The 25,760-nt window shown below is 38.5% G+C and overlaps 2 protein-coding genes across 2 annotated transcripts; one reads left to right on the forward strand and one right to left on the reverse strand.

Annotated features, from left to right (window-relative positions):
• Positions 1-1,186: 1,186 nt before the first annotated feature.
• Positions 1,187-10,465, reverse strand: LOC116144152 (mitochondrial fission protein ELM1). Its single transcript, XM_031429608.1, is given in 10 exon segments — positions 1,187-1,311; positions 2,992-3,100; positions 3,176-3,269; positions 3,529-3,592; positions 3,680-3,792; positions 5,158-5,284; positions 5,381-5,530; positions 6,915-7,011; positions 7,760-7,995; positions 10,108-10,465. Coding segments are annotated over 10 exon segments (1,275 nt in total). The 5' UTR covers positions 10,291-10,465; the 3' UTR covers positions 1,187-1,209.
• Positions 10,466-12,372: 1,907 nt separating this feature from the next.
• On the forward strand, positions 12,373-14,004 carry LOC116144140 (proline-rich extensin-like protein EPR1). Its single transcript, XM_031429595.1, has one exon. It carries the CDS (start codon positions 12,373-12,375, stop codon positions 13,885-13,887), a length of 1,515 nt encoding a protein of 504 aa, XP_031285455.1. The 3' UTR covers positions 13,888-14,004.
• The last annotated feature ends 11,756 nt before the right edge of the window (positions 14,005-25,760 follow it).

Raw genomic sequence — 25,760 nt, forward strand, 5'->3', positions numbered from 1 at the left:
AATTAGGTGCTTTATGGAGGAGTTGTTAGATGATAACTTGCTCCACTTCATACAATTTTTTCTGAATACAGAGATTATATTAATTATAAGTTCAGTTTTCAACTGGTGTGAAGAATCATCCTTGATATCTGTGCATAAATAATATATTCACAACCACTACAGAGATTGGAGATGAACCAATCAGAAAAAATTGAATGGTTGGCTAATCCATTATGCATATGTTTTGCCACTTTTCTTCGTCTTCATTGATCATAGATGCTTTATATCAGACCAACCACCTAAATATTCTTGCTTTCTGCTTAATCTCATCAACATAGCATTAATCTATTCATACAAACCATTTTTCAGAGACAAAAAAATGAAAATTACCAGTTTTTCAGCAGCATATTTTAAATATATAATAAGGTTATATGATCAATTCATCAACAAAAGAGTTGAAATGTTTTCCAAATATTGGTAGCGAGTGAAACAAGATTGATGTCCATTTGTTTGCCTTCTGCTGAATTCATGTGAATCACTGGGCTTCTGCATTGGTAACAATACTATCTGGGTATTCACTGGATAGATAGCAATATTTTTATTCTTTTCTTTTGAATTAATACTAATCTAAAAATTCTGAAAGACTGATAAAGTTACCATCAACATAACAGTACCCTGACTCCTGATTCCATAGAAACCCATATTACTTTCTGAATGCCTGAGGACAGCACCAAAATTGACACATTCGAATAACAAGATTGCAATATCTACAGGAGGAACTTAACCATGGATTATTTCTAGATATTGAGGGAAAAAAAAAATTAAGAACACAAGCATCACTGCAGTTAGAACAGCTCAAATAGATGTAGTTTGGTGCAGAAAAGAATTCCTTTTACGCTGTGTAATCAAACTCTTATAATTCAGTAAAACAGTTGCATTTACAAAAACAAATATTTCAGCAAAACATAGAACACTATCAAACCAAAACTTTAGAAGGGCTTTCAGTACAGCTGCAAAAATATGCCAGCCCCTCTTCTTTATACAAGCCGCAGTAGGCGCTACTCTTCATTCTGCATGTGTCATGTCTGAAAACCCTCGGGGGGTAAAGAATACAATCTGATAGCTATTGACGCTTGCAGTCGGTATTCCTATATGTGACGTGAGCAAAACAAATATTTTCAAAGACGTGTCCTCTCAAACAGAATTTGACAATCATTATTAACAGATTCCTTATGCTCGTAGTCTCCATCCACGCTCTGCAAGTGCTTCATGCACCCGACTAGCTGCTTCTGCAGTATCATTAAGGGGAGGATAGCTCCAGCTTTCTGACATCTGAAAGATATAAAAAAATATAAATGCTCAAATACCTGGAAAATCAAACATCAGAACTACATCTATTCTGCTATAGGGAATAACAAAACTTAGATTCAGCAAAGCCTAGTCAGAGATGAATATACACTTTACAATAGTTCCTTGCATAAACAAATAGATTAATGTGGTCAAGAAATCAAGAATGGATCACTGACTGAAGATAGTTAGTAGTTACCATAAAAAAATATCAATGAAAAGGAAAAGCACCGCTAATAATCGATAGAAAAAAGCTTTATTCAATTAACCTAGCATGCAAAAGAAGATGAAGGGAAAGGATGGTTTTGGTTGTAAGAAAGTGAAATTAGAGGTGAGAGAATCTCATGTGGACCAAGAGATAAAAGTTTCACTACTAAAATTAATGACAAAACATGGCTTCTTAAAAGATGTATTTATGCCAACATGTATTGCATGTACAAAGAATGTGCCAGTTTGTATACTTATTACATAATATGATTATATAAAGAAACATTCTCTGCTTCAATTAATCAAAAGATGCTAACAGGCAGGACACCAAAATAACAAATTTTTTGTGTGGTAAGTACATCACTATAAACACCAAAGGTGGCAGTGAAATAGTTGCCCTACAAATTTCGAAAAAGAAAATTGGTAGGATACACGGAGTATGCAGTATCAATTGACCAGGTTGGAAGAAGTTATAAATTAAAATTATCTCTTGGAATGTATGAGAAGGTTGAATGATGCAAACTGCAGAAAAAAGGGCACGCTTGAGAAATGGGAGACTCCTGGTGTCAAGAGGGAGATTTAAGTTTTAGTTTTCCTAATAAGTGGAAGGGTTGTAGCAGGATTTTGATTGAGATGCAACAAGCCTCTAATTTCCATATTTAGTGGGCACACGCATGAAATAATAGTTGTATTGAGACAGTATCTTACAATTCAAATTTTTGGTTTCAATGAATCATTTTATTCTTGTTATGGACCAATTTTTCTTTCCTGCCTTTAAGGTATGCCTTAGTGATTTCCTTGGAAATTAACAAAAGAAATTATATTCTCTTTTCTATAAAACAAAAGCATCAGGTGGAATCTGTATCCTCGGAAATTATAAAATTGCTGTAGCATAAAAATATAGTGCTTTATATAAATTACTCATACAACACCAGATATTTCAGTAATGTAGATAAAATACTTGAAATAAAGAGACAAAAGGCTACTGTTCATTATGACAGACAAGATTACCCAAACCCTACAATATCCCAACATTCATACCCATTATTTATCATCTAGTTGATTGACTACCAAAAAGTTATTCCAGCAAATTAAGCTCCATTACTAAGGAGTTATAGTAATTAAGTATCCACATAATTACAAAACTCTTGAGTAAAAAGATGGGACTTGCAGGGTATGGACATATACCTTTACTGCCTTAAAACAGATACCACAGACAGGGGTAGGAAGAATACAAGAGAATGTTAAATGGAGGAGAAAAATGGCGACCAAAATAATAGCGAAAAGTCACTTGTCAAGATATAGATGGTTTAACAAACTTTGTGAGCATCAAACATGATTGGAGATTTATTAAAAGAAGCATGAGATACTTCTATTTGCATTGGTAAGAGAGAATTCAATTAAATTAAAGAGATGATACCAAAGTAAACTTCACCAGGTAATTCACAATTTACTTACATCCTCAGATCCTGTAAAAGGCCGAACCACTCCTCGCTCCCTCAAAGACTTGTGGAAGTCTGCAAACTTCCATGTACAGCGCTCAGCTCCCATAACATACACAGGTTTCCTGCAAATAAGGTATTGAAAATATAAACTAGTATTCAATTCATCATAAGAACAGGAAAAATTGCCTGGTGCATACCCAGTGCTGCAAGCTTCACTTATCATACTGATTGAATCTGCTGTGACGACAAAAGCATCAGCCCAAGCTAAATTCCCCATGTGCGGATTTGGTTCTGCAAACCGTAACATTAAATAACCATTCCAGTTCATTATATATGTTAAGAGTAATGTTACACACAAACTATGCATACAAAATGATATCACATTACTATTTTATTGTCACACCATTCATTCTCACCAAATGCATTGGACTTTTTTACTTCATTATGTGCTACATCCATTTGTATAATAAAAATTTGTAGAAAAGGTTTGCAACTGTAGTATTAGTCTATATCTTATCGCAAGGAAAAATTCAAAATCAAATGAAAGTACCTTGGCCATCCCAGATGTAAACTTTTGGATTATTGCCAAGTTCTTTGATAATGATCTTTGATACCTGTCACAATGATTACCAGTGAAAGCTAATGAGCACTAATTCTAATAAAAGTTAATGACAAAATTAACATATACATCGCAGTGAAACCTTTTCAGGCGTTCTATTAGAAAAAGATATTCTGACACTCCCACAGCTCACAAGAACACTGAGAAGACTGGCTGTTAACTGCTTCGCAAGATCTGAACCATATCGACAACAGCCTGTGAAAAATTTTGGGCACTAGATCAGATAAACACACAAAAATCCTCATATGATAGTTCCATAATAAGAGCACTGTCAAGCCAATCATACCATGTAATATACCCTAAGCACAAGTTGCTCCTCATATATTTTTATTTTACTTGGTAAAAAAAATGGCAGCCAAAGGATGATAGGCTACTTAAACATCCATGCTAATGACTTTATACATTGTTTATGATGGTTTTATATATGTTTCACTATGTCTTATCATCACTAAACAGTATGGTAAGAGAACTACATAAGTGGACTGTGAAGGAATTGCGCATGTATACTTTATTTTACATAAAAAAATGGCAGCCACATTATGAAAAGCTTGTAAAACATCCATGCTAATGGCTTTATATATTGTTTATAATGGTTTTACGTGTGTTTCGGTGTGTCTTAGTATCATTATACACCATGACTGGAAAACTAGACATAGGACTGAAGGAGATCCATTGCATAGTAAATTGTGGTTGAAATTGACTTTATGCATTGCTAATAGACATGTAAGTACCATTGTTTACCCATAACAATAAGCTTAACTTTTTGGGTCAACTCTTAACTTAATATATCAAACCTAAAGATCTTAAGTTCACATCCCTTGTGTCACATGCAGCATTATCATTTGGTACTTGATATTGGAATTCTTCTGTCTGAACTTAGGTTTGATCCACAATTACACTTTTGGTCGGAGGCTTATTACAGAGTTTAATACTACTGTTTATGCTTTACTTGAAAGCTTAAGCTTTTGTATTGAGTGGTACTTTAAAATGGCATCAAACCCAAGGTCTTGATGAAAAAATTCCATTTTCTTAACTTTCAAAAAAGGAAAACAGAAAAAAAGGATAATGCTTTATATAGTTTTCTCCATTTTCTGTATTTTATTTGTCAAAATATAAAAACATGTTTTAGTTATTGGATTCTCATTAACTTTTACAGGTAATTTTAATTTGATTTCTAAAAACATTAAGAATATTTATAAAGTATTTTACACATTAAAAATATATTTTTTCAATTTCAAAAAACTCAACCGAACATGTTTCATTGTTCTCATTTCCAGAATGTTATATTCAAATAATTATACTAAACTTTTTGAGAAGAAACAAAGAAAATATATGATTAATTGATAAAATAATTAGAGATAAGTGAACAAGCTATCCACAAAATTTACATCAAACAGATTCTCTAAACTTGAAAATAAAATATTCAATTTCTTTATATGATTTCTCAAATTAATTTTAGCAAAATAATTTTGTAAAATAAGAACATACTGCCATCAAAATTTCAGAGTAAATACTAGTCAGTGTATGTAACATAAAAGAATCAAAACATCAAGAAATTACCAGTAGGCCCGCCTATGTTGACCACAACTAAGGGCTTTGGCAAAGGTGCAAACTCATCATGCCATACACTAGCTGCACTGCGTAATGCAGCAAAATCGATATGATGTAAAGCTCCTGTAGTGAGGACCTGAATTCAAGAGTCCACAGCAGGGGCTACAAACTTTAGTACTAGGAAGAAGCTAAAGTTCCTCAGAAAAGGACCATATACAACAATGATACATACCACATTCTTCTCAGGGGGCTCACGTGGAGTTATCCAACTCCGAAGATATCGGGGAATTTTCTCTTGTGCTTCAGGAGTCAAAGGATAATAATCATGACGAGGGGTAATCACCAAGTCAAATCTATTCAAATGTATCCTAGGATGTTGTATCTGCAAAAAGAATAATTAAATAAATAAATTAAGCTTGACAATAGAAATATAAATAATTTGCACTATTGAGAACCTATTTACTCCTTAGTGCACACATATTGTCGTATTAACTTTCTTCCAAAATAATTTGTACTATTGTCCCCCTATATCTCCGACAAGTAGTGGCAATACTATGAAATGTTTTTCATAAAACAGAAGAGGCAATAAAATATTATTGAACAATAAATGCTCTCTGACCAAACATCAACATGAAAGGACAAAAGCCAAAAGAACCATGAAGTTACTTATAAACCCTACATCTGAGTGACCCTAAAAATAAAGCATCCATCTGATCACTAGAATCAAGGATGTGTGTCTCATTCAACAGTGTGTGGTCTGTGTGCGTGCCTGAATAATCTCCAGACAGTTGTAGATATGACGATTATTTCTTCAGTGATTGTGCTGGGACCCCCAAGGTTATGCTGAGAAGCCATAGTTAGTAGTGTAAAACTTTTTTGTCTTTTTTTTGAATATGAATTGATAATAAAGATGCTTTCTCCCCCAACTTCTATCTTCTCCCCTTTCTTGCTTACTCTCCTCAAGTTTATCCTTTCTATTCTTCTATTACTTCTACTCTTTCTTGCTATCTCTCCCTTTCCTGATCCCCATCAGTTATATTAACAAAGTAAAATTAAGTAATGAATTTGCTTTCCTAATCAAAACATTAGAATTATAAGATACAGCCTAATCTAAGCATTATCAAAATAACAGTGGTAGTGATCGATTACTTAACAATGTGTAAGCACCAATATCTTCTTGGATAAACATCTAAAAGTTGAAGCACTTAGAATAAATTATGTCAAAAACAATATCAAACTAAGATATATTTGAAATGTATTCTCAATATATTTAATATTAGATGTGTTTAATGTAATACTCCAAAAGTATAAAGAAACCACTCTTATTGTTTTCAGATTTTACGCAGTTTTTTAAATTGCATCAAGATACTGTTTCCAAATTTACTGTCAATAAACGCATTTTCTCAAGATTTATTGTATCCCTTGTTTACAAAAATAAGGAATTGTAGCTAAATCCTTAACCAAACAGACTTAAAATTATTTCGAGAAGTAGAATACTTGGTCAACCGCAAAAACGGAAAAATAACAAGGGCCAGTAACAAACCTGAACAACAAAGACGTTCTCAGATGCTAAACGTTTTATAGAGCTTGCAATAGAAATAGTATCTCTGCCAGATGCAACTACCAGTAAAGGGCCATCCCTGGAAAAAATAATTGAAAACATTATCATGTTTGGCTAAGCAAGTAAAGGCANTTTAAATTATTTCGAGAAGTAGAATACTTGGTCAACCGCAAAAACGGAAAAATAACAAGGGCCAGTAACAAACCTGAACAACAAAGACGTTCTCAGATGCTAAACGTTTTATAGAGCTTGCAATAGAAATAGTATCTCTGCCAGATGCAACTACCAGTAAAGGGCCATCCCTGGAAAAAATAATTGAAAACATTATCATGTTTGGCTAAGCAAGTAAAGGCATATTCCATAATCTTAACTTGATAAAACGCCAGATTTGGTTAATAAAAGTAGAAGTTCCCTAAATTTAACTAGTGTAGCTTTAAAACAAATATGCCATAGACATTCTTAGGGTAAATTTTATTGTCTTGTAAAAATGTACGAACGGCAGTGGGAGTTTGGGGATTCCCCACCCTAAAATGTGTATATATGTAATGGAAGACCGCCACTAGGAAAATTAAGGGTCCATATTTGATCTCCTGCAGTCAAAAACAATTTTCCATTCTTAAAAACAGTTTTCTGCTCAGATTAAAGAACTTGTTTCCCTAGCCACTTTCTTCTTACTTTTAAGGCCCATACTAATTGTATATATTTTGTTATATGAACCTGAAATTCTCAATTCTTTGTTTCTCTGGGAGCTTTCTTCCACCAAATGATAACAAAAAAATGAATTAAAAGCATTCTATTACAAATATCTTTTCTTTTTTTTTTTGTATTTTTTTCTTTGGCATACAGGTTTGCGGACATTGTTGACCATAATTAAATAAAGCTATTGCTATTTTCAAGCCCAGCATCAAACCAAGCAGAAATTTCAAAAATAATATTATACAGTTGTCACTTGAATGAGCGTAAAATTGGTTTCAGCCAAAGCCTATTTTAACACATTAGTATTGCATAAACAAAACAATGTCAGAAATAAATAGTCAGAAAAGAGCATACTTTTCATATGTATCACGGGCCATAGTCACAATCTGCTTCACATTAGCTTCAAGTACAGATGACAAACTTGCACTACCATTTTCCAAAGGTAAAGGCACAAGTTTCTCCCTTCGAGATGTCAGCAAAAGTCGTGAGTAACCACAAATTTGTCTCATGACATAGTCTAACTTTTTGTGAAGAGAAACTGGGAGCCAATGAAGCAACTCATTTATTCCTCCTCTTGGCCTTGTAACTCGCTGCAGATTATGTCAGTATTAAGCATAAGAAAGCTCAGAAAAAAAATAATTAACTGCAGCTGTGGAAAGAAGGCTACAGTGACAAAATTTTAACGTACAAAATAGTGGTTAGGTATGGTGGCAGCAACCTTAAATAAATTATAAGAAGCAAAACAAGACAAGTCTAACACTAACAATTGATTTTATTTATTTTTCTCACCCAAAAATCCCTTGTCCTCTCCAATGTTTTCACCAAATTTTAAACTGAGAGCTACTTAAAATCTCTAACAAAAGGTAGTAGCCAAGATAATGGTGGGATACTATTGACCTCAAGGGATTTGAATCCCTGATCTCTTGATCAGAACCAAGATTCTTAACCATCATTACTTTAGCATACATGTCATTACAAAAAGAGCCATTTCTATTGTATTTTTCAAATTATCCAATAACCAATGTTAAGTCAAACCACCATCACAAACTAACTGGAAAAGAAAAAATAGAAAAGGAAAACCTACAATAGAATTCCTATCAATAGGGAGAGAAAAGGCACAGTTTGATGAAGACTCTTACATATTAAATCAAAAGCATATTAGAATTTACATAGCGAAACACATTTTCAAAGAAGATTCTGAAGAATTCAAGCTATGTGAATTCAACCCACATCACAATTTTTATATGACAAAAAATAGACGTAAACCTAAATCCATGTTAAAATACAGTATAAGCACAGTAAAATGCTACCCAACCAGAGGCATCTTAATTGATCATGAAACATTAAATGTGATGAGTGAGCTGCTTAGGAGAAGAAAAAGTCAATTATGAGGGACAATGACATTTAAATTTTGGAAAAAGATGAACTGGTAGTATTTGTAATTAAAGGGCATGTAAATGGATAATTCTATCTGGGAAAAAAATGGTTTATCTTCTTATTCCTTCAGTCATACTAATTAAATTCATACCACTTACAAATGTGCTATACACTTATACTCATCTTTCATCCCATACCAACAAAAATCCCCTTACAGCTTCTCTAGCCTCATCAGTACTCAAGGAGGAACCATGAAGAAAGTAATATGTTAGAAGATTGAGCTCAGAGCTGTATGTTTGACAAAGCAGTCTTTCAAAAATTTAAAAACTACTTCCCTCATCAAACCATATATCTCCTTATAAATCAATCACAAGATTCCCCACAATTGTTGCCTTGAAAACTTCTATTAAAAGTCTAAGGGCTAAATAAGACAAAGGTAAAGTCCTTTACAAACTAAATCCGCAGCAAATCCACAACAGTAGCCAACTCTCATACAGGAAACAGTTACTCTTGCCCAAATATAACTTCATAGCTGATACTATCATTAAATAAAGCAATAAACATTCTAAAACTCAGGCTTCTCAAATTTTTCCATCTGTAGAAGTATAATACCATTTTCAGAAGGAAAAACATCACTAACCTAACTGAAAACATTCAAAGTATGTTATCATCCACCACTATCTCAATATTTTCTCTTCATTACAGGTCCCCCTATTAAGTCTTCAATGGCTTGACCATATAAAGAATTTTCAATGGCATTATTTACAAATAAATAGATCCTTCTCTAAATTTGTACTCAACATTCTTAGAATGAAATGTATATCATTAAATAAAGCTTTAAAAGAACCCAAGAAAAAGAGAAAGTAATGACTCCGAAACCAACAACTTGGGCTAAAACTGTTTAACACCGTCAGAGCTGTAATTTTGCAAACGCCGCTCTCTCTTTCAACAGCATAACACAAATTGATAGCAACAAATGAAACAAAAGTACAGAAATCTAGCCGTCCGGAAATTTCAGCAGGGTAAATTTCATTCACATCCCTTAATTCCAACCTACTTTTAATTATCCCTTTTGCTTAAGAAAATAAACCAACAAACAACAATATCAGCTATATGGAACATTTCTGATAAAAATTTTAGAGGTTCCTAACAAATTTCAAAATTCAACAAGAGGTTTATGAAAAAATCTCAATACTAACAGTTTTTTTTTTCGCATTATTTTAACCATCACTTCTTAAATTTCAAAATATTTGATCACTAAACCACAAAATTAAAGCATATAAATAACAAATTACAATAGTTTTGAGATCTATCAATAAACTTACTTATAGAACGTGCTTATCAGATAGGCCGAGGGCGTGAACCAACCCGAGGGTCTGATTCTCCGAACCAGGAAAGCCGTTTCCGATGACAACGGCCCGTCTGATGACTGTGTAAGCCCCGCCGGAAAAGATCTCCGGCACACCGCGGCTGGGACTGGGCGGTTCTGGAAGCCTTATCGGCCTCATGGGTTGGGGTTCGGGGTTGCGGATTCAGTTCAGAGTTTAATAATTGTCAATTGATTGTAAAGAAGCTAATTAGAGGCAAGTGTGTGCGGGCGTGGCGTCGGTCGAGTGATTGGCTTTCACAACGGCAAGTTTTATTTGTATATGTTACTATTTAATTTCAGTTTACCAGACTCATTTTGCTTCTTCTACTCGTTGGTCTTTTTTTTTTTTTTAGAATTCAAATAATATTTAATTTTGGTAATAAAAAATGATTTTTTATTTTTATTTTTTCTTCCTCGTAAAATGTGTAATAAATATTTATATACGAATTTTGTTTTTATTTTCACAAAAATAAAAACTTAAGAAACAGACAGAAAAATTCCAATAAAAAAATCAAAATTTAATTTTTCTCTTTATCTTTTTAAAACAAAATTTCAGTTTTAATTAATATTTTTAAAACAAAAAATTACAGGCGAGATAAAAATAGTTCTGGGAAATTTTAGTAGGTAATTTAATGCGGTTTTAATAGGTTATAAATTTTATGTTTTTCAATTTTTTTTGGAACAATCATATCGAACTTATGTTTTCAATTTTGTTTTTTTTTTTTTTATCACTGAGGCGTCTAGGCGGTTTGTACGTACCTTAATTAATCTTTTGAGGTCCTGAAATTATTGGTCGAATAAAAACCTCAATGACCACCCTTATTAGTGTTTAGGGGAGACTTGAACTCATAAACTTATATAATCACTTGATTTGAGTTCAGATGACAAGATCTTAGGTTACTTAGGGGGTGTTTGTCTAAGCTTATAAGCTGGTCAAACTTGCTTATAAGCTCTAAAATTAAGCTGACCTGTTTGTTTATAATTTTTTTGAGCTTATAAGTTGAACTTATAAGCTAAAAAAAATAAGTTGGGGGGGAGGTACTTTTTTTTTTTAGCTTATAAGCACTTTGCTTATAAGCTAGTTTGACCAAGTATATTACCACATTATCCTTGTTTAATTTTAAAATTCCATAGTATGTCCTTGTTTAATGTAGTACCTTTTTTAGTAATTTTATAATAAAATGTACTTATAAGTCACATTTTACCAAACACGTCAATTACTTATCAGTCACTTATAAGTACTTTAACCAAACACGTAATTGCTTAAAATTTCAAATGCTTATAAGTTAATTTTAGCTTATAAGCAATTGTTGCTTATAAGCTAATTTTCATAAGCTCAGACAAACACCCCCTTAAAAGTCTGATGTTCAAGCTCACCTACCACATTTGTCATTTGTGATTTACCTATCTGATTGAACATGTAAGGATGTTTAATGCACTCCAAGGGATTAAAATGTTATTTTCAAACAAACATGTTAAACTTTTAGCTAAAATCATCGTTCTATTATTTAACTTTTGAGTATATTTAACAAATACTTTGGATAGCCAAAGGGAAATCTATCATTTGACATATTAAGGTTATGTTTGATAATGTTTTGAAGTAATAGTAGATTAATTGAGACTCAAGATTTTACTTAATGGTAAAAAAATGAAAAGAGAATTTAATATGATGTTTTAAGTTTGATTCTCCTTTAAGATAAAAGAGCAAGTAAAAGATCTAATATGATCTTTTGAATTCAAGTCTCCACGATAACTAATAAGAATAGTTATTAGAACTCTTATTTAATTAATAATTATAAGATGCTATAAAATTAGTAAAAGCACCTACAAACTAATCCAGGCAGTCCAATAAAAAAGAAAAATCAAGATTTTAATTTGGCTGACGTCAAAACCAAAATAAAAGCTGTAGATTACCTTACCATGACGCAAAACAAAACGTTTTCTCTGCTTTGAATTTTGACTTACCAATTACAAATATTATTAGGGAAAAAATATTTTACGCAATCAAAACCGTTTCCATCAACTGAGGCATTCACCGACAAAAAGACTCTTCCAGCAGTTGAAACTACAATCTCTCAACATGCATAATACTAGTTGACACGAGTCTCTCCAACCATTTGAAACGGACATCTTTAGACTTCACTTTTCCATCTTGTTTTATATCTCCATAACCATAACCATAACCATTACTCTCAACTCTCCACTCCCTCTTTTGCTCAACATGAATACACTTTCCCTTTTCATTTTTCTGCTTCTTCTTTTTAGTATTAACAGTGCTTTTGCCAGAGCCGATCATGGCACTTCATACGCCACCCAATGGTACGGCGTATCCCCTCCACCACTTTACGGAAATCCTCCCCCTCCAGTACATAAACCTCCTCCTTCGCCCAAATCGCCTCCTTGCGTTTCACCGTCTCCTCCTCATCACCAGCACTCGCCGCCGCCGCCACATCAGTCTCCTCCACCAACAACACAACCACCTCCTTCACCTTCACCGTCACCCCCAGTTTATGGTTCTCCATCAACTCCACCACCTTCACCTCCGACGCTTCGTCCCCCAACTCCAACTAGACCAGCTCACCCACCATCGCCGCCGCAACATAGACATCCTCCTCCATTGAAACCACCTTGTGCTTCACCACCACCTTCTCCAACAAGAACACCTTCACCTCCACCAGTTCATAGACCTCCAACACCTCCTTCTCCTCCTACTCATCATAAAACTCCTCCTGCCTGTCCACCTAAACAAAGGCCTCCTCACTTTCGCCCACCAACTCATAGGACCCCTCATTCTCCACCACCAACTCATAGCCCTCCACCCCCGACTCATTCTCCACCACCAACTCATAGGCCTCCTCATTCTCCGCCACCAACTCATAGCCCTCCACCCCCAACTTATTCTCCACCACCAACACCAGTTCATAGGCCCCCACCTCCAACTTATACTCCACCACCAACGCCAGTTCATAGCCCATCACCTCCAACTTATTCTCCACCACCAACACCAGTTCATAGGCCTCCTCACTCTCCACCACCAACTCATAGGCCTCCTCATTCTCCGCCACCAACTCATAGCCCTCCACCCCCAACTTATTCTCCACCACCAACACCAGTTCATAGCCCCCCACCTCCAACTTATACTCCACCACCAACACCAGTTCATGGCCCACCACCTCCAACTTATTCTCCACCACCAACACCAGTTCATAGTCCTCCACCAGCAACAATTCAAAGCCCTCCGCCTCCAACTTATTCTCCACCAGCAGCACCGGTTCAAAGTCCACCACCGCCAACTTATTGTCCACCTCCTCCGACTTACACTCCACCGGCCACTCCCCCACCAGTATATCGTCCTCCTTCAAGCCCTCCACCTCATTCTCCTCCTCCATCCCCTACTCCTTGTCCACCAACACAAAGCCCGCCACATTCTCCCCCACCAACCTATAGGCCTCCAACACCAGTAATGCATCGTCCTCCACCGTCACCTCAGAGACCTCCTCTTTGTCCACCTACGCAAAGCCCTCCACGTTCCCCACCACCAACTTCACCACCTCCACGTGTACATCCACCTCCTTCTCCTTCTCCAACTCCTCCATCACCTCATAAGCCTACTCCTTGTCCACCAACACAAAGGCCTCCAACACCAGTAGTTCATCTTCCTCCACCAGCTCCCTCAAGCCCTCCTCCAAGCTATGGCTATGGAAATCCTCCACCACCAATTTCAGTGCGCAACTAATTAATAGAAAGTTTGATATCAAGTTGATAACAACATAGGGGCTCTTCTAATATGGATATCCTCCGCTTTTGTTAAACCATGTTATTGTAATCCCTGTTTTAGAATAAAGTAAGTAAATTTGGGGCCTTTATCCATATATAGATACAGTGTTTGATTATCATCTATCATTGAGATTTTTTCTACTATTAAATCAGGATGGCTATACGTTCAATTTTGAAACTTTCATGCATGCTGACGATGACAATTAATATTACCTCAAGATGATTTACAGCAATGGATATAAATATATCATTTATATGAAATTTACTTGTTTTACAGACCAAGGGTTGAACCGGCTTATTATATATAGAGGACAAATAGCTAGTTCATATTTTCTTGATGTGCGCCCTGCTTTTTCTTGGCTCATTTTTGGTTGTTCAATTATTTACCCTTTTTTAATGAAGGAATTAATTAAACTGATAATATTAATATAAATGTTTATTAATCATCTTAAGCTACATTTTTATTGTAAGAAAGGGCAAATAAATATACCCTGACAAGAAGTAACTTTAAAAATAATTTCATCAAAACAGTAAACCATTTTGTTCAATTTGTATTCAGAATAAGTATAATATAATCAATGAATTAATGTGTGCAGGATCTGGATTGCAACATAATGAAATTCTTTGTGAAATGATTTCATAGCTTGGTGGTCAGCTTAATTTGGTTCCAAAAACAAAAGACTATATATGTGAAATTGCTTTTTAAAGAATTAGGAATAATGGGATCATTTCATTATCTTTTGACTGCTATGTTGTGAATTTTCATTATAAAACATATATATATATATAGTATTTGAAACTTTATTAATTATCACCGAAAGTTGTGCAAATTGACACGCCTTCAATAAAAATTCGCTTCCATACGATAATTGATCTGATTCCCAAATCGTCTCCTTGTTTTACCCATCTTTAATCCAAAGCATCTATTTATCAAAAATGAGAAATTTTAAATTTTGTTGATGGCTGATTCAAAATAGTCTTTTTAGCTAGTAAGTCTTCAGCTATGGGTTGAAAGAGTCTATGATATGTTGTTTAGTTTCTACTTTTATGCTTTGTTGCTGTTTTGTAGTGCACGTGAAGAGTGGTGTTTTAGAAAAGCCTGCTAATCTTGAAAGACTATAAAAGGCACATCCAATGAAATATGTATCGACTTTAGCTCTTACTTTCTTTAATTGCTCTTGTCTTTCTCCACCGAACCGAATACAACAATTGTGGTTTTCGGTCTTTGACTGGGCGAACACAAAAAGAGTTAAAGAAGTCAACTGCGAGAGCGAGTGTACCCAAATGGAATTTCCACCTCCTCAAATGCCCATCTTCAATGGTGAAAAGTATTGAGTTTGGGAGTATCAAAATGACGACTTTGTTCAATTCTCAAGAACTATGGGACTTGGTTGAATACAAATATGTTGACGTGGAAGAGCCTAATCCAGCAGAGGAGACCAAGAAGAAGGATGCCATAACTTTGTTCTTCATTCAACAAGCAGTGCACGAGACAATCTTCTCAAGAATTGCAGTAGCAAATACTTCAACAGAGGCTTGGCTAATTTTGAAAAAGGAGTTTCAAGGTGGTTAATTACTATAAAATTACAAACTTGGTGCAAATTTACTTATAAAAATACTTGATGTATATTATTCAAACTGAGCTACCCTTTTAATAGGCAATACAATTCAACATCCTTAGCATAAACATAGGATAACTAACGTGCAGAAAACTAAACCACTTTCTGCTACAATAAAACCTATACACTAGGTAAATTAAAAACAAACTGAGACATGGACTTCCTAAATCAATAATGCTACGGACATCGGGATTTTTGCACCGAAATATTGTACCGGCCTACGTGTAAGACATCTCTAAATTTTCAATAATGCTACGGACATCGGGATTTTTGCACCGAAATATTATACTAGCCTACGTGTAAGACATCTCTAAATTTTTTAACAATTTTTTTCTAGTGAACGGCCGTTCACTCACATGGACGCTCGTCCATATTATATGGACGGGCGTCCATATACAAGGGACGGGCGTCCCCCATAAATAAAATACAATAAAAAGTTTTTATAATTTTTTTTTTTTTTAAAGTATGGACGGGACGGTCGTCCATTACTTTTGGACGGGCGTCCATTCGTAATGGACGCCTGTCCATACTTTAAAAAAAAAAAAAAAAGAAATTCTAAAATGGATACTGCTTCTCTTCTCCTTTCGGAAATGTTTACCTTCTTCGCTCTTCTTCTTCTTCAGCCAGCCAAAACTGATCGCCTCTCCAGCCACTATTAATTTACTTTTCCAGATAACCATGATCCCTCTTTACACGCTACAACAAAAACCATAAAACCAATGCCAATAACTCAACTAAAGCAAACATCACACTGAGAATTCTACACATTCACAAAAAACAATTAAAAAGAATATCCAGATAAACAATGGATTTCAAAACAAAACTAACTATCAAAACAATTTACTTTTCCAGAAGGGACTTCTGTGGCAGGAGCTTTTGACCTGGGCACTAGAACCCAAATCTAGCATTAACCTCCCATCCTCTACCTGGACGATGAAGGCTATGAGAGAGGTTCAGGCTTTTGCTCTGTCGCTGAAGAGTTAAAATTTGCGGCCACTCAATTCAGGCGCCTTCACAGTAGACAGGTTCAGCACACCTTCAGGTTCTACTCATAACAGTGGAGGACATAGGCCGCATGCTTCATCCAAGCTGCATGGCGCCGTTATTCCAAGAGAAAGAAAATGGAACATTTCCGAAAGGAAAAAGAAGAAGCAGTATCCATGTTCCGAATTTTTTTTTTTTTTTTTTTTTTTTTAAAGTATGGACGGGCGTCCATTACAAATGGACGCCTGTCCAAAAGTAATGGACGGCCGTCCATAAAAGATGGACGGCCGTCCCAAATATTTATAAAAACTTTTTATTGTATTTTATTTATGGACGGGCGTCCTTTAAATGGGGACGCCCGTCCCTTGTATATGGACGCCCGTCCATATAATATGGACGAGCGTCCATGTGAGTGAACGGCCATCCAAATTTGATGGACGGCCGTTCACTAGAAAAAAATTGTTAAAAAAATTAGAGATGTCTTATACGTAGGCCGCTACAATATTTCGGTGCAAAAATCCCGGTGTTCGTAGCATTATTGCTTCCTAAATACTAGGACTTCTAAACAAACTTTAATTAAATAAATAAATTCCAACAAACCCTCCCTTAAACTGAAAGTTTAAAAACTTCAGTTTAACAATTATGCAGAACATTCCATTAAATTTGATCTTCCAGTGCATAAACTCCAATTAACTTTCTCAGCTTCAGAAAACTAGCTAATTTGAGGGGTTTAGTAAAAATATCAGCTACCTGGTCTTCACTTCGGCAGTAGACAAGATCAATAACTTCATCCTTTGTGAGATCACATAAGAAGTGATACCTCACATCTATCTGCTTGCATCTTCCATGAAAAACAGGGTTTTTTGAAAGCTTAATTGCTGAACTGTTATCACAAAAATTTGAGTAGAACCTATTTGTTTAAACTTCATGTTAGGGCCAAAAATTGTCCTTGGCCCAAATAGGAGAACGGGATTGAATGAGGAAGAGACCAGGCCCAATCCCGATGCGGTCCCATCCAGATTAGGCACATTTGATACGAGATATAGTCGGCCCAAACCATCGGGTCTGGGCCTCCAAATCTCAGTTCACTTCCTGGACCTATGAGCAAGTCCAAAGCCCACGGCACCCACAGATCACTTTCCTATTCCAGATCAATCTCCTATTCGAGGTCACCTTCCTGTTCAGGTCACTTTCCTACTCGAGGTTACTTTCCTGTTCGGGATCACCTTCCTATTCGAACATTGGTAAGACAGCTCACCACCACCCTAATTCCTCTAGGGTTTGTATCAGAGTCACACTAGGACTCCTACTCCTACCAGGACTGGGAGACCAGACAGTCACTATATAAGCAGAGGCCAGCCTTCTCACAAGGGACATTAGATTACATTACACCTTCACACCCGAAGCTCCTACTTGAGAGCTTCACATCACTGCCGTAGTCACAGTCCCCGACTAGACTTTCGGTAACGTCTCTACTCCCTAACCCTCACTATACTAGCCTTTTTCAGCCTTGCTGACTTGAGCGCCGGAGTGCCTACGGTAAACACCACCCCAATGTTTTCCGTTCGCTTCACGCTTGTTTCTCTACGTGTGTAGGTGCAGCGGATCGCTAGTGGCCTCAACCTCACGGGATCAGACCCCCATTTCGTACAGGTAGATTTTTACGTCTACAGTTTGGCACCCATCATGGGGCCTCTAGCAATCATTGCTATGTAGAGGAATTTTCCATGGCTGACCCTTCGGACAACGCTAACTCCGGCCTCGAGGCTAGACTGGAGGCTCTGACCGCTCTCATGCAACAAAATTCAGACAAGATGGTTGTACTAGAAGCCGAGAACAATGCACTCCAGAGCAAAAACGCATCCATCAGGGCCGAAAACCAGTCTCTTAAAGAGAAGGTGAGTCAGTTCTATGATCCGGAGCTTCTGCCTTGCCAGGTACCTCCCAATCGATTCTGCACCCCAATTCCATCCATGCAACCTCTCCAAACCCCAGAGCACAGACCCTCGGCCTTCGGTAAAAGGCCACGTCCATTAAGTTCATCGGTGGTCGACGACTCGATCCTGACTCATGGAGGAAAGGATCTGCCAACAGAATCCCATTCATCTGATCCACCCTAGTCTCGAGATCAAGATGCCCAAGAGACAGAGAGCCCACACCTGTAAGACCAACCCATTCTTACCATCCAGCCTCACCTCCAGTTAACCATCCCCGCACAAATACCATTCAGCTCCGCTCACCCTCAGGGGTAGAACGACCAACCTAACCAAACTATAGCACTCGAGCCCACCCATCCTGACGGACCAAATGAATATCAAACAACCCCCGTGACCATTCATGTAGGGCAAAAAACCAGATCAGTTACCATGGAAGTCATCCAATCGGAGGGAATGAACGGAGATCCAGGCTACCAGGGTGTGCACGAAGGAATGATCCACCAGACTACACCGCGCGGGATGACCCAACGGAATATGCCAATGATGAATGCAATGGTTGACCCAGTCAAACGGGATGATTGAGTGGTATCCCCCTCTCCTATGGAACAGGTACTGGCCAAGAGGCTGGCTGATGTAGAGGCAGTGATAAGGCGCAATCCAGGAATGCCGGTCCCGACCAAGAAGAATAGGCCTCATTGTTACGCGGATTCACCCTTTGTGGACGAGATCGCCCTAGCCGACATGCCCTAGAAGTTTACTATTCCCAGCATGAAACCCTACGACGGCACAATCGACCCAAATGATCACATAGCCTCATACAAGTAGCGGATGTTCACTGTCTCAATACCCCGAGCGCTGATAAAAGCCTACATGTGCAAGAGTTTTGGTTCAAGCTTATCCGGTCCAGCACTCCAGTGGTACACAAATCTCCTGAACGGTTCCATCGACTCATTCGCTCAGCTCACCGACACCTTTGTGGAGCAGTTCGCCAGCAGCAAGAAACTCGAGAAGCTATCGGCCGATCAATACAGAGTATACCAGAGGAGGGGAGAGCCACTGAGAGAGTATGTCAGCAGATTCAACAAAGAGAAGATTTCCATCCCTTCTTGTAACCCTGAGACAGCCGTAGACGCCTTCAAAAAAGGTCTCTTCCCGGATGGTGAACTATACAAAGAACTGACGAAGCTAGGTTACAACATGATGGAAGACTCTTTGGCTAGAGCAACGATTCAAATAAGGTGGGAGGAAGATGAGATGAATCAGGCAATTCATGCCAGATATGACTGAATGTAGAACGACAAGAGGCCAGAGCTCAGATCAATTGTAGGCCCTACAAGGTCACCAAAGAAGTAGGGAAGGGTGCCTACCTGTTCCAAACTCCCAAAGGCAAAGACATTAGCAACAGTTGGAACGCAATCCATCCCACATGCTACTACTTTTAGGTGAAATCAATCTAAATATTTGTTGTCTTTTCATTTTTATTTAAAAAGGATGAGTAGGCCCATCCACTGCCTTCATAGATAGTTGGTCTCACGGCCTGAATTCAATGAAGCATTATTCAGCAACTGACACCTTCAAATCAGCCTTACCCGATTCATGAGCTTTCACACTTCGGATTGGCCCTGCTTGATCCATGGATTTGCATCTTCGGATCGATCCTGCTCGATCCACGTAATTACACCTTCGGATCAGCCCTGCTCGATCCACGGATTTACATCTTTAGATCGACCCTACTCGATCTACATAATTACACCTTCGGATCGACCCTGTTCGATCCATGGATTTACATCTTCAGATTGACCCTACTCTATCAAATGTTTATTACACCTTCGGATCGACCTTGCTTGATCCACGGATTTATATCTTCGGATCGACCCTGCTCGATCCACGTAATTACACCTTCGGATCGACCCTGCTCGATCCACGATTTGCATCTTCAGATCGACCTTACTCGATCCACATAATTACACCTTCGGATCGACCCTACTCGATCCACAGATTTACATCTTCAGATCGACCCTGCTCGATCAAATGTTTATTACACCTTCGGATCAACCTTGCTCAATCCACGGATTTGCATCTTCGGATCGACCCTGCTCGATCCACGGATTTGCATCTTCAGATCGACCTTGCTCGATCAAATGTTTGTTACACCTTCGGATCGACCCTGCTCGATTCACGGATTTACACCTTCGGATCGACCCTACTCGATTCACGGATTTACACCTTCAGATCGACCTTGCTCGATCCACAGATTTGCATCTTCAGATCAACCCTACTCGATTTACGGATTTTTTACACCTTCGGGTCGACCCTGCTCAACCCACGGATTTACACATTCGGATCGACCCTGTTTGATTCACGAATTTACACCTTCGGATCGGCCCTGCTCGATCCACGAATTTACACCTTCGAATTGACCCTACTCAATCCACAGTTTCATCTCCGGATCAACCTTGCCCGATTCGTGGATCCACACCTTTGATCGGCCTTGCCCGGTTCATGAAGCTACACATTCAGTCGGTCAGACCGAGTGAAAGGTTCTTACACCTCAAAATCGACAAGTCATCGACCCAACCTAATAGAGAGTTCACACGACTCAGCCACTAGGCTGCACCAAAATCAGAACACAAGCATACGACTCAACTCTACCATCCTCACTCCCCAAGAACCAAGTATTGGATGTCCACTCCACCCGACCGACCGACCGACCGACTCAACTCCACCATCCTTACTCCCCAGGAACCAAGTATTAGATCTCCACTCCACTCCACTCCACTCCACCCGACCGACCGACTCAACTCCACCATCCTCACTCCCCAAGAACCAAGTATTGGATGTCCACTCTACCCGACCGATCGATCGACTCAACTCCACCATCCTCACTCCCCAAGAACCAAGTATTGGATGTCCATTCCACTCGACCGACCGACCGACTCAACTCCACCATCCTCACTCCCCAGGAACCAAGTATTGGATCTCCACTTCACCCGATCGACCGACCGACCGACCGACTCAACTCCACCATCCTCCCCAAGAACCAAGTATTGGATATTCACTCTACCCGACCGACCAACCGATTGACTCAACTCCACCATCCTCACTCCCTAGGAACCAAGTATTGGATCTCTACTTTACCCAACCGACTGACTCAACTCCACCATCCTTACTCCGTAGGAACCAAGTATTAGATCTCCACTCTACTCAACCGACCGATCGACTAAACTCCACCATCCTCACTCCCTAGGAACCAAGTATTGGATCACCACTCTCCCTATGCCACCGACTGACCCACTGGCTCGGTCTTTTCAAACTTTGACTATCACCACTCACCCCACCCCACGCCGCCGATCAACACACAGACTTAACCTGTCTAAAGATGCAATCGCCCTTCCTACCCGACTGAGCCAACACATTGCAATAGGCTGGCTCCCACAACAAAGCCGACACTCCCATACTTCACGTCCAGGAGATTCTCCCAATCAAGGCGATTGGCTAGGAGTAGTCTAGCACTTGTTCACCCTTGAGGCGATCAAGCCAAAGGGCCTCGCCCATTCGTTCTTCCATAGCGGACGAGTGGGCAACCATGGGTCAAATGTTTGCGCAATTTGTTTGGCCCTTTGGCATCTAGTAAAGAGCGCCGTGGAATCACAAGCGCAAGTCTTACGATCCAACAAGTTGGCTGAGCCGATTCCATCCCACTTGATCACCCGAGTACCCCAACCGAACGAACCTTTAATTTAACATCGTCTCCAACTCATTCGACCCGGCGTGCCGAGTGGATACCCCTGTCCTGGGATTTTAGTTCACTTCTCCAGTCGGCAGGACACACCGAACGAGCACGTGAGCCTCAGAAGTCTCGTTATCTCAGTCCCTTCGACCCTTCACACCGATCGGGCACACCCTCTTGCGGTGATTGCACATTCCGGATCAGTTTTGATATCGAGCGACCCTTGACTACGAATCACCTACATCAAACTGGTCAGCTACGCTGACAATCGGTCATCTAGGAAGGGAGACCGAGCACGCCTCAATCGCTTCCTACTCTCTGACTTAAGAAAAACTTCACTTAGAGAGTGGGGGGCAAACTGTTAGGGCCAAAAATCGTCATTGGCCTAAATAGGAGAATGAGACTGAATGAGAAAGAGACCAGGCCTAATCTCGATGCGGCCCCATCCAGATTAGGCCCATTTGATACGAGATACAGTCGGTCCAAACCATCGGGTCTGGGCCTCCAAATCCCAGTTCACTTCTTGAAACTATGAGCAAGTCCAAAGCCCACGGCACCCACAGATCACTTTCCTATTCTAGATCAGTCTCCTATTCGAGGTCACTTTCCTGTTCAGGTCACTTTCCACCAGGACTGGAAGACTAGACAGTCACTATATAAGCAGAGGCTAGCGATTACATTACACCTTCATACTCGAAGCTCCTACTTGAGAGCTTCACATCACTACCGTAGTCACAGTCCCCGACTAGACTTCCGGTAACATCTCTACTCCCTAGCTCTCACTATACTAGCCTCTTTTAGCCTTGCTGACTTAAGTGTCGGAGTGCCTACGGCAAACACCACCTTGATGTTTTCTGTTCGCTTCATGTTTGTTTCTCTACGTGTGCAGGTGCAGCGAATCGCTAGTGGCCTCAACCTCACGAGATCAGACTCCCTTTTCGTATAAGTAGATTTTTACATCTACACTTCAAGAATTTTTCTCAGCCACAAGAAGCTGCTACCACAAACTCAGCCTCAACTGTTGACAACGTAACTATTGGTTGCTTTTTGGATGACCATGAAACAACTGTAGAACCCAGCATAAAGACATATCTGGATGTGCATCTTCTGTCATCTAAATCTCCAACATAATCATTATTTGTGAACCCAAACAAATCTGATTGTTCGTCCTTTTTGTAGAAAAGCCCAAACTTAGTAGTACCACACAAATATCGAAGAATCCTCTTTGCAACTAGAAGATGGATCTCCTTTGGTTTCTCCATATACTTGCTGATAAGACTTACTGCATGCATTAAATTCGGTCGTGTTGCTGTCAAATACATCAAACCTCCAACAATTTGCTTGTAAAGAGTGCTGTCAATCCTTTTTCCTGTTAGATCTTTCACAAGCTTTAATCCTTTCTCGATTGGAGTAGTAATTGAGTTGCAGTTCTTCATATGAAACCTGTCTAAAATTTCTTGGGCATATTTCTTTTGTGACACAAAAATTCCAGCTTCAGATTGCACTACTTCTATGCCCAAAAAATAATGCATCATCCCAAGATCAGACATATCAAACTCAAGCATCATGGATTTCTATATCATTTCCAGAATAAATCAGATCATCAACATATAAGCATACCACAAGCAGTTTTCCTCCATTTTCAATTTTTGTGTAAAGAGTATGCTCATATGGACATTTTTTAAAACCTTCCTTACAAAAATAAGAATATATACAACTATACCAAGCTCTGGGTGCTTGTTTTAGTCCATATAGAGCCTTTTTTAGCTTACAAACTTTATGCTTACTGCCAAATTTCACATAACCAGAAGGTTGATCAATAAATACCTCTTCATCTAAGTCTCCATGTAAAAATGCCGATTTCACGTCCAATTGGAAGATGGGCCATAAGTTTTGAGCTGCCAACGCAATCACCAATCTGATTGTATCGTGTCTTGCAACCAGAGCAAACACTTCTTTATAATCCATGCCAAACTCTTGTTTGTAGCCTTTAGCCACTAGACGCGCCTTGTATTTGTCTACCTCACCATTTTCGTTCAGCTTCTTCTTGTAAACCCACTTAACAGCAATCGTCTTCTGCCCCTTTGGAAGTTCTGTCAACTCCCATGTATGATTCCGTTCAATGGCTGTTATCTCTTCATCCATAGCCTGCTGCCACTTGACTTCCTTGGAAGCATCTTCAAACCTAACATGATCACAATCTTAAAAAAATGCAAAATAAGTAAGTGTGTCCTCATCTTCATCTTGAGGTTGATTAGTTCCACTAACTTCATAATGTCTCATCCATGCTGGCTGTTTTTTGGTTCGTTAAGGTCGTGTGCTGCTACAACTTTGTTGTTGATCTGTAACTTCAGTTGTTGGACAGCTTTCAGCTCTAATTGTTGGTTGCTGCTCCTTGTCATGATAATCACCATCAAAGTTTGTTGGAATTTGCTGCATGCCTAGACCTTCACCCCATGGCCAAAATTTTTCTTCATCAAACACCACATCACGGTTGAGTAGGACTTCTATTCAGAACATGAACACTCTAGCTAACAACTTCGGGCCAAAATTCTTTTGGAATGTTGCTTCTCTTTAAGAGGCTTCGCACCATGTTCAGAATTGTGCGATTTTTCCTTTCACTCACTCCATTTTGTTGGGGAGAATAGGTTGTTGTAAGTTGTCGTTTCATCTCATGCGATTCACAAAAAAATACGAACTCATGTGAATTGTATTCTCCACCACGATCAGTGCGAAGGACTTTTATTGGCTTTTCAACTTCTTTCTCAACAAAGGCCTTAAAGCTTCTAAAAACTATAAAGGCTTTAGATTTTTCCTGCAAAAAATAAACCCAAGTCTTTCGACTAAAATCATCAATGAACGTTATAAAATAACGTTTACCTCCATTGGATTTTGGATTTATTGGTCCACAAAAGGTTAGAATGAACTAATTCCAAAGGTTTCTTGGCTCTCCAAGATTGTCCTTTTGGAAAGCTATCACGAGCACACTGTTCACAAGTTTTTGCAGGAGAATCAAAGTGAGGAAGACCAGCTACCATCTTCTTTTACTCTTGAGTAATGTTGTCCAGCACTAAAACTCACCCTGCTCATCTTAGAATATACACAATGATCACAAAATGGAAGTTTGCCAATCTTGTCTCCACAAAGTAGATTTTGCTTGCTAAGTTATGTTAGTCCCCTTGTCACTCACATGAGCTAGTCTTGGTGCCAAACCATGCTTCTGTCTTGAACTTCTGGAGAGCCTATAGCAACTGACCCATTTGCAACTCCTCCATTCAACACATACAAGCCATTTTTGTTCTCAGCCTTCATAACCACTAGAGAACCGTTCATCACCTTTAGACTACCATTAGCAGCTTTGTAACTAAAGCCATTTGCATCAAGAGTTCCAAGTGAGATTAAATTTCTTTTTAAATCAGGGATATATCTAACATTGGTAAGCACCTTAGTCAGACCATCATAAAGTGTTATTCTAACATTTCCTATTCCCTTTACCTGACACATAGCATTGTTTCCCATCAACGTCTTCCCACCATTTACCTGCTGAAAAATGTTAAACCAA

The sequence above is a fragment of the Pistacia vera genome, unplaced genomic scaffold, assembly GCF_008641045.1.
Source record: "Pistacia vera cultivar Batoury unplaced genomic scaffold, PisVer_v2 Contig439, whole genome shotgun sequence".
Taxonomy (NCBI): Eukaryota; Viridiplantae; Streptophyta; class Magnoliopsida; order Sapindales; family Anacardiaceae; genus Pistacia; species Pistacia vera.

Coding starts and splice junctions, on each gene's coding strand:
- LOC116144140 (XM_031429595.1), top strand. CDS start 12,373: ATGAATACACTTTCCCTTTTCATTTTTCTGCTTCTTCTTTTTAGTATT.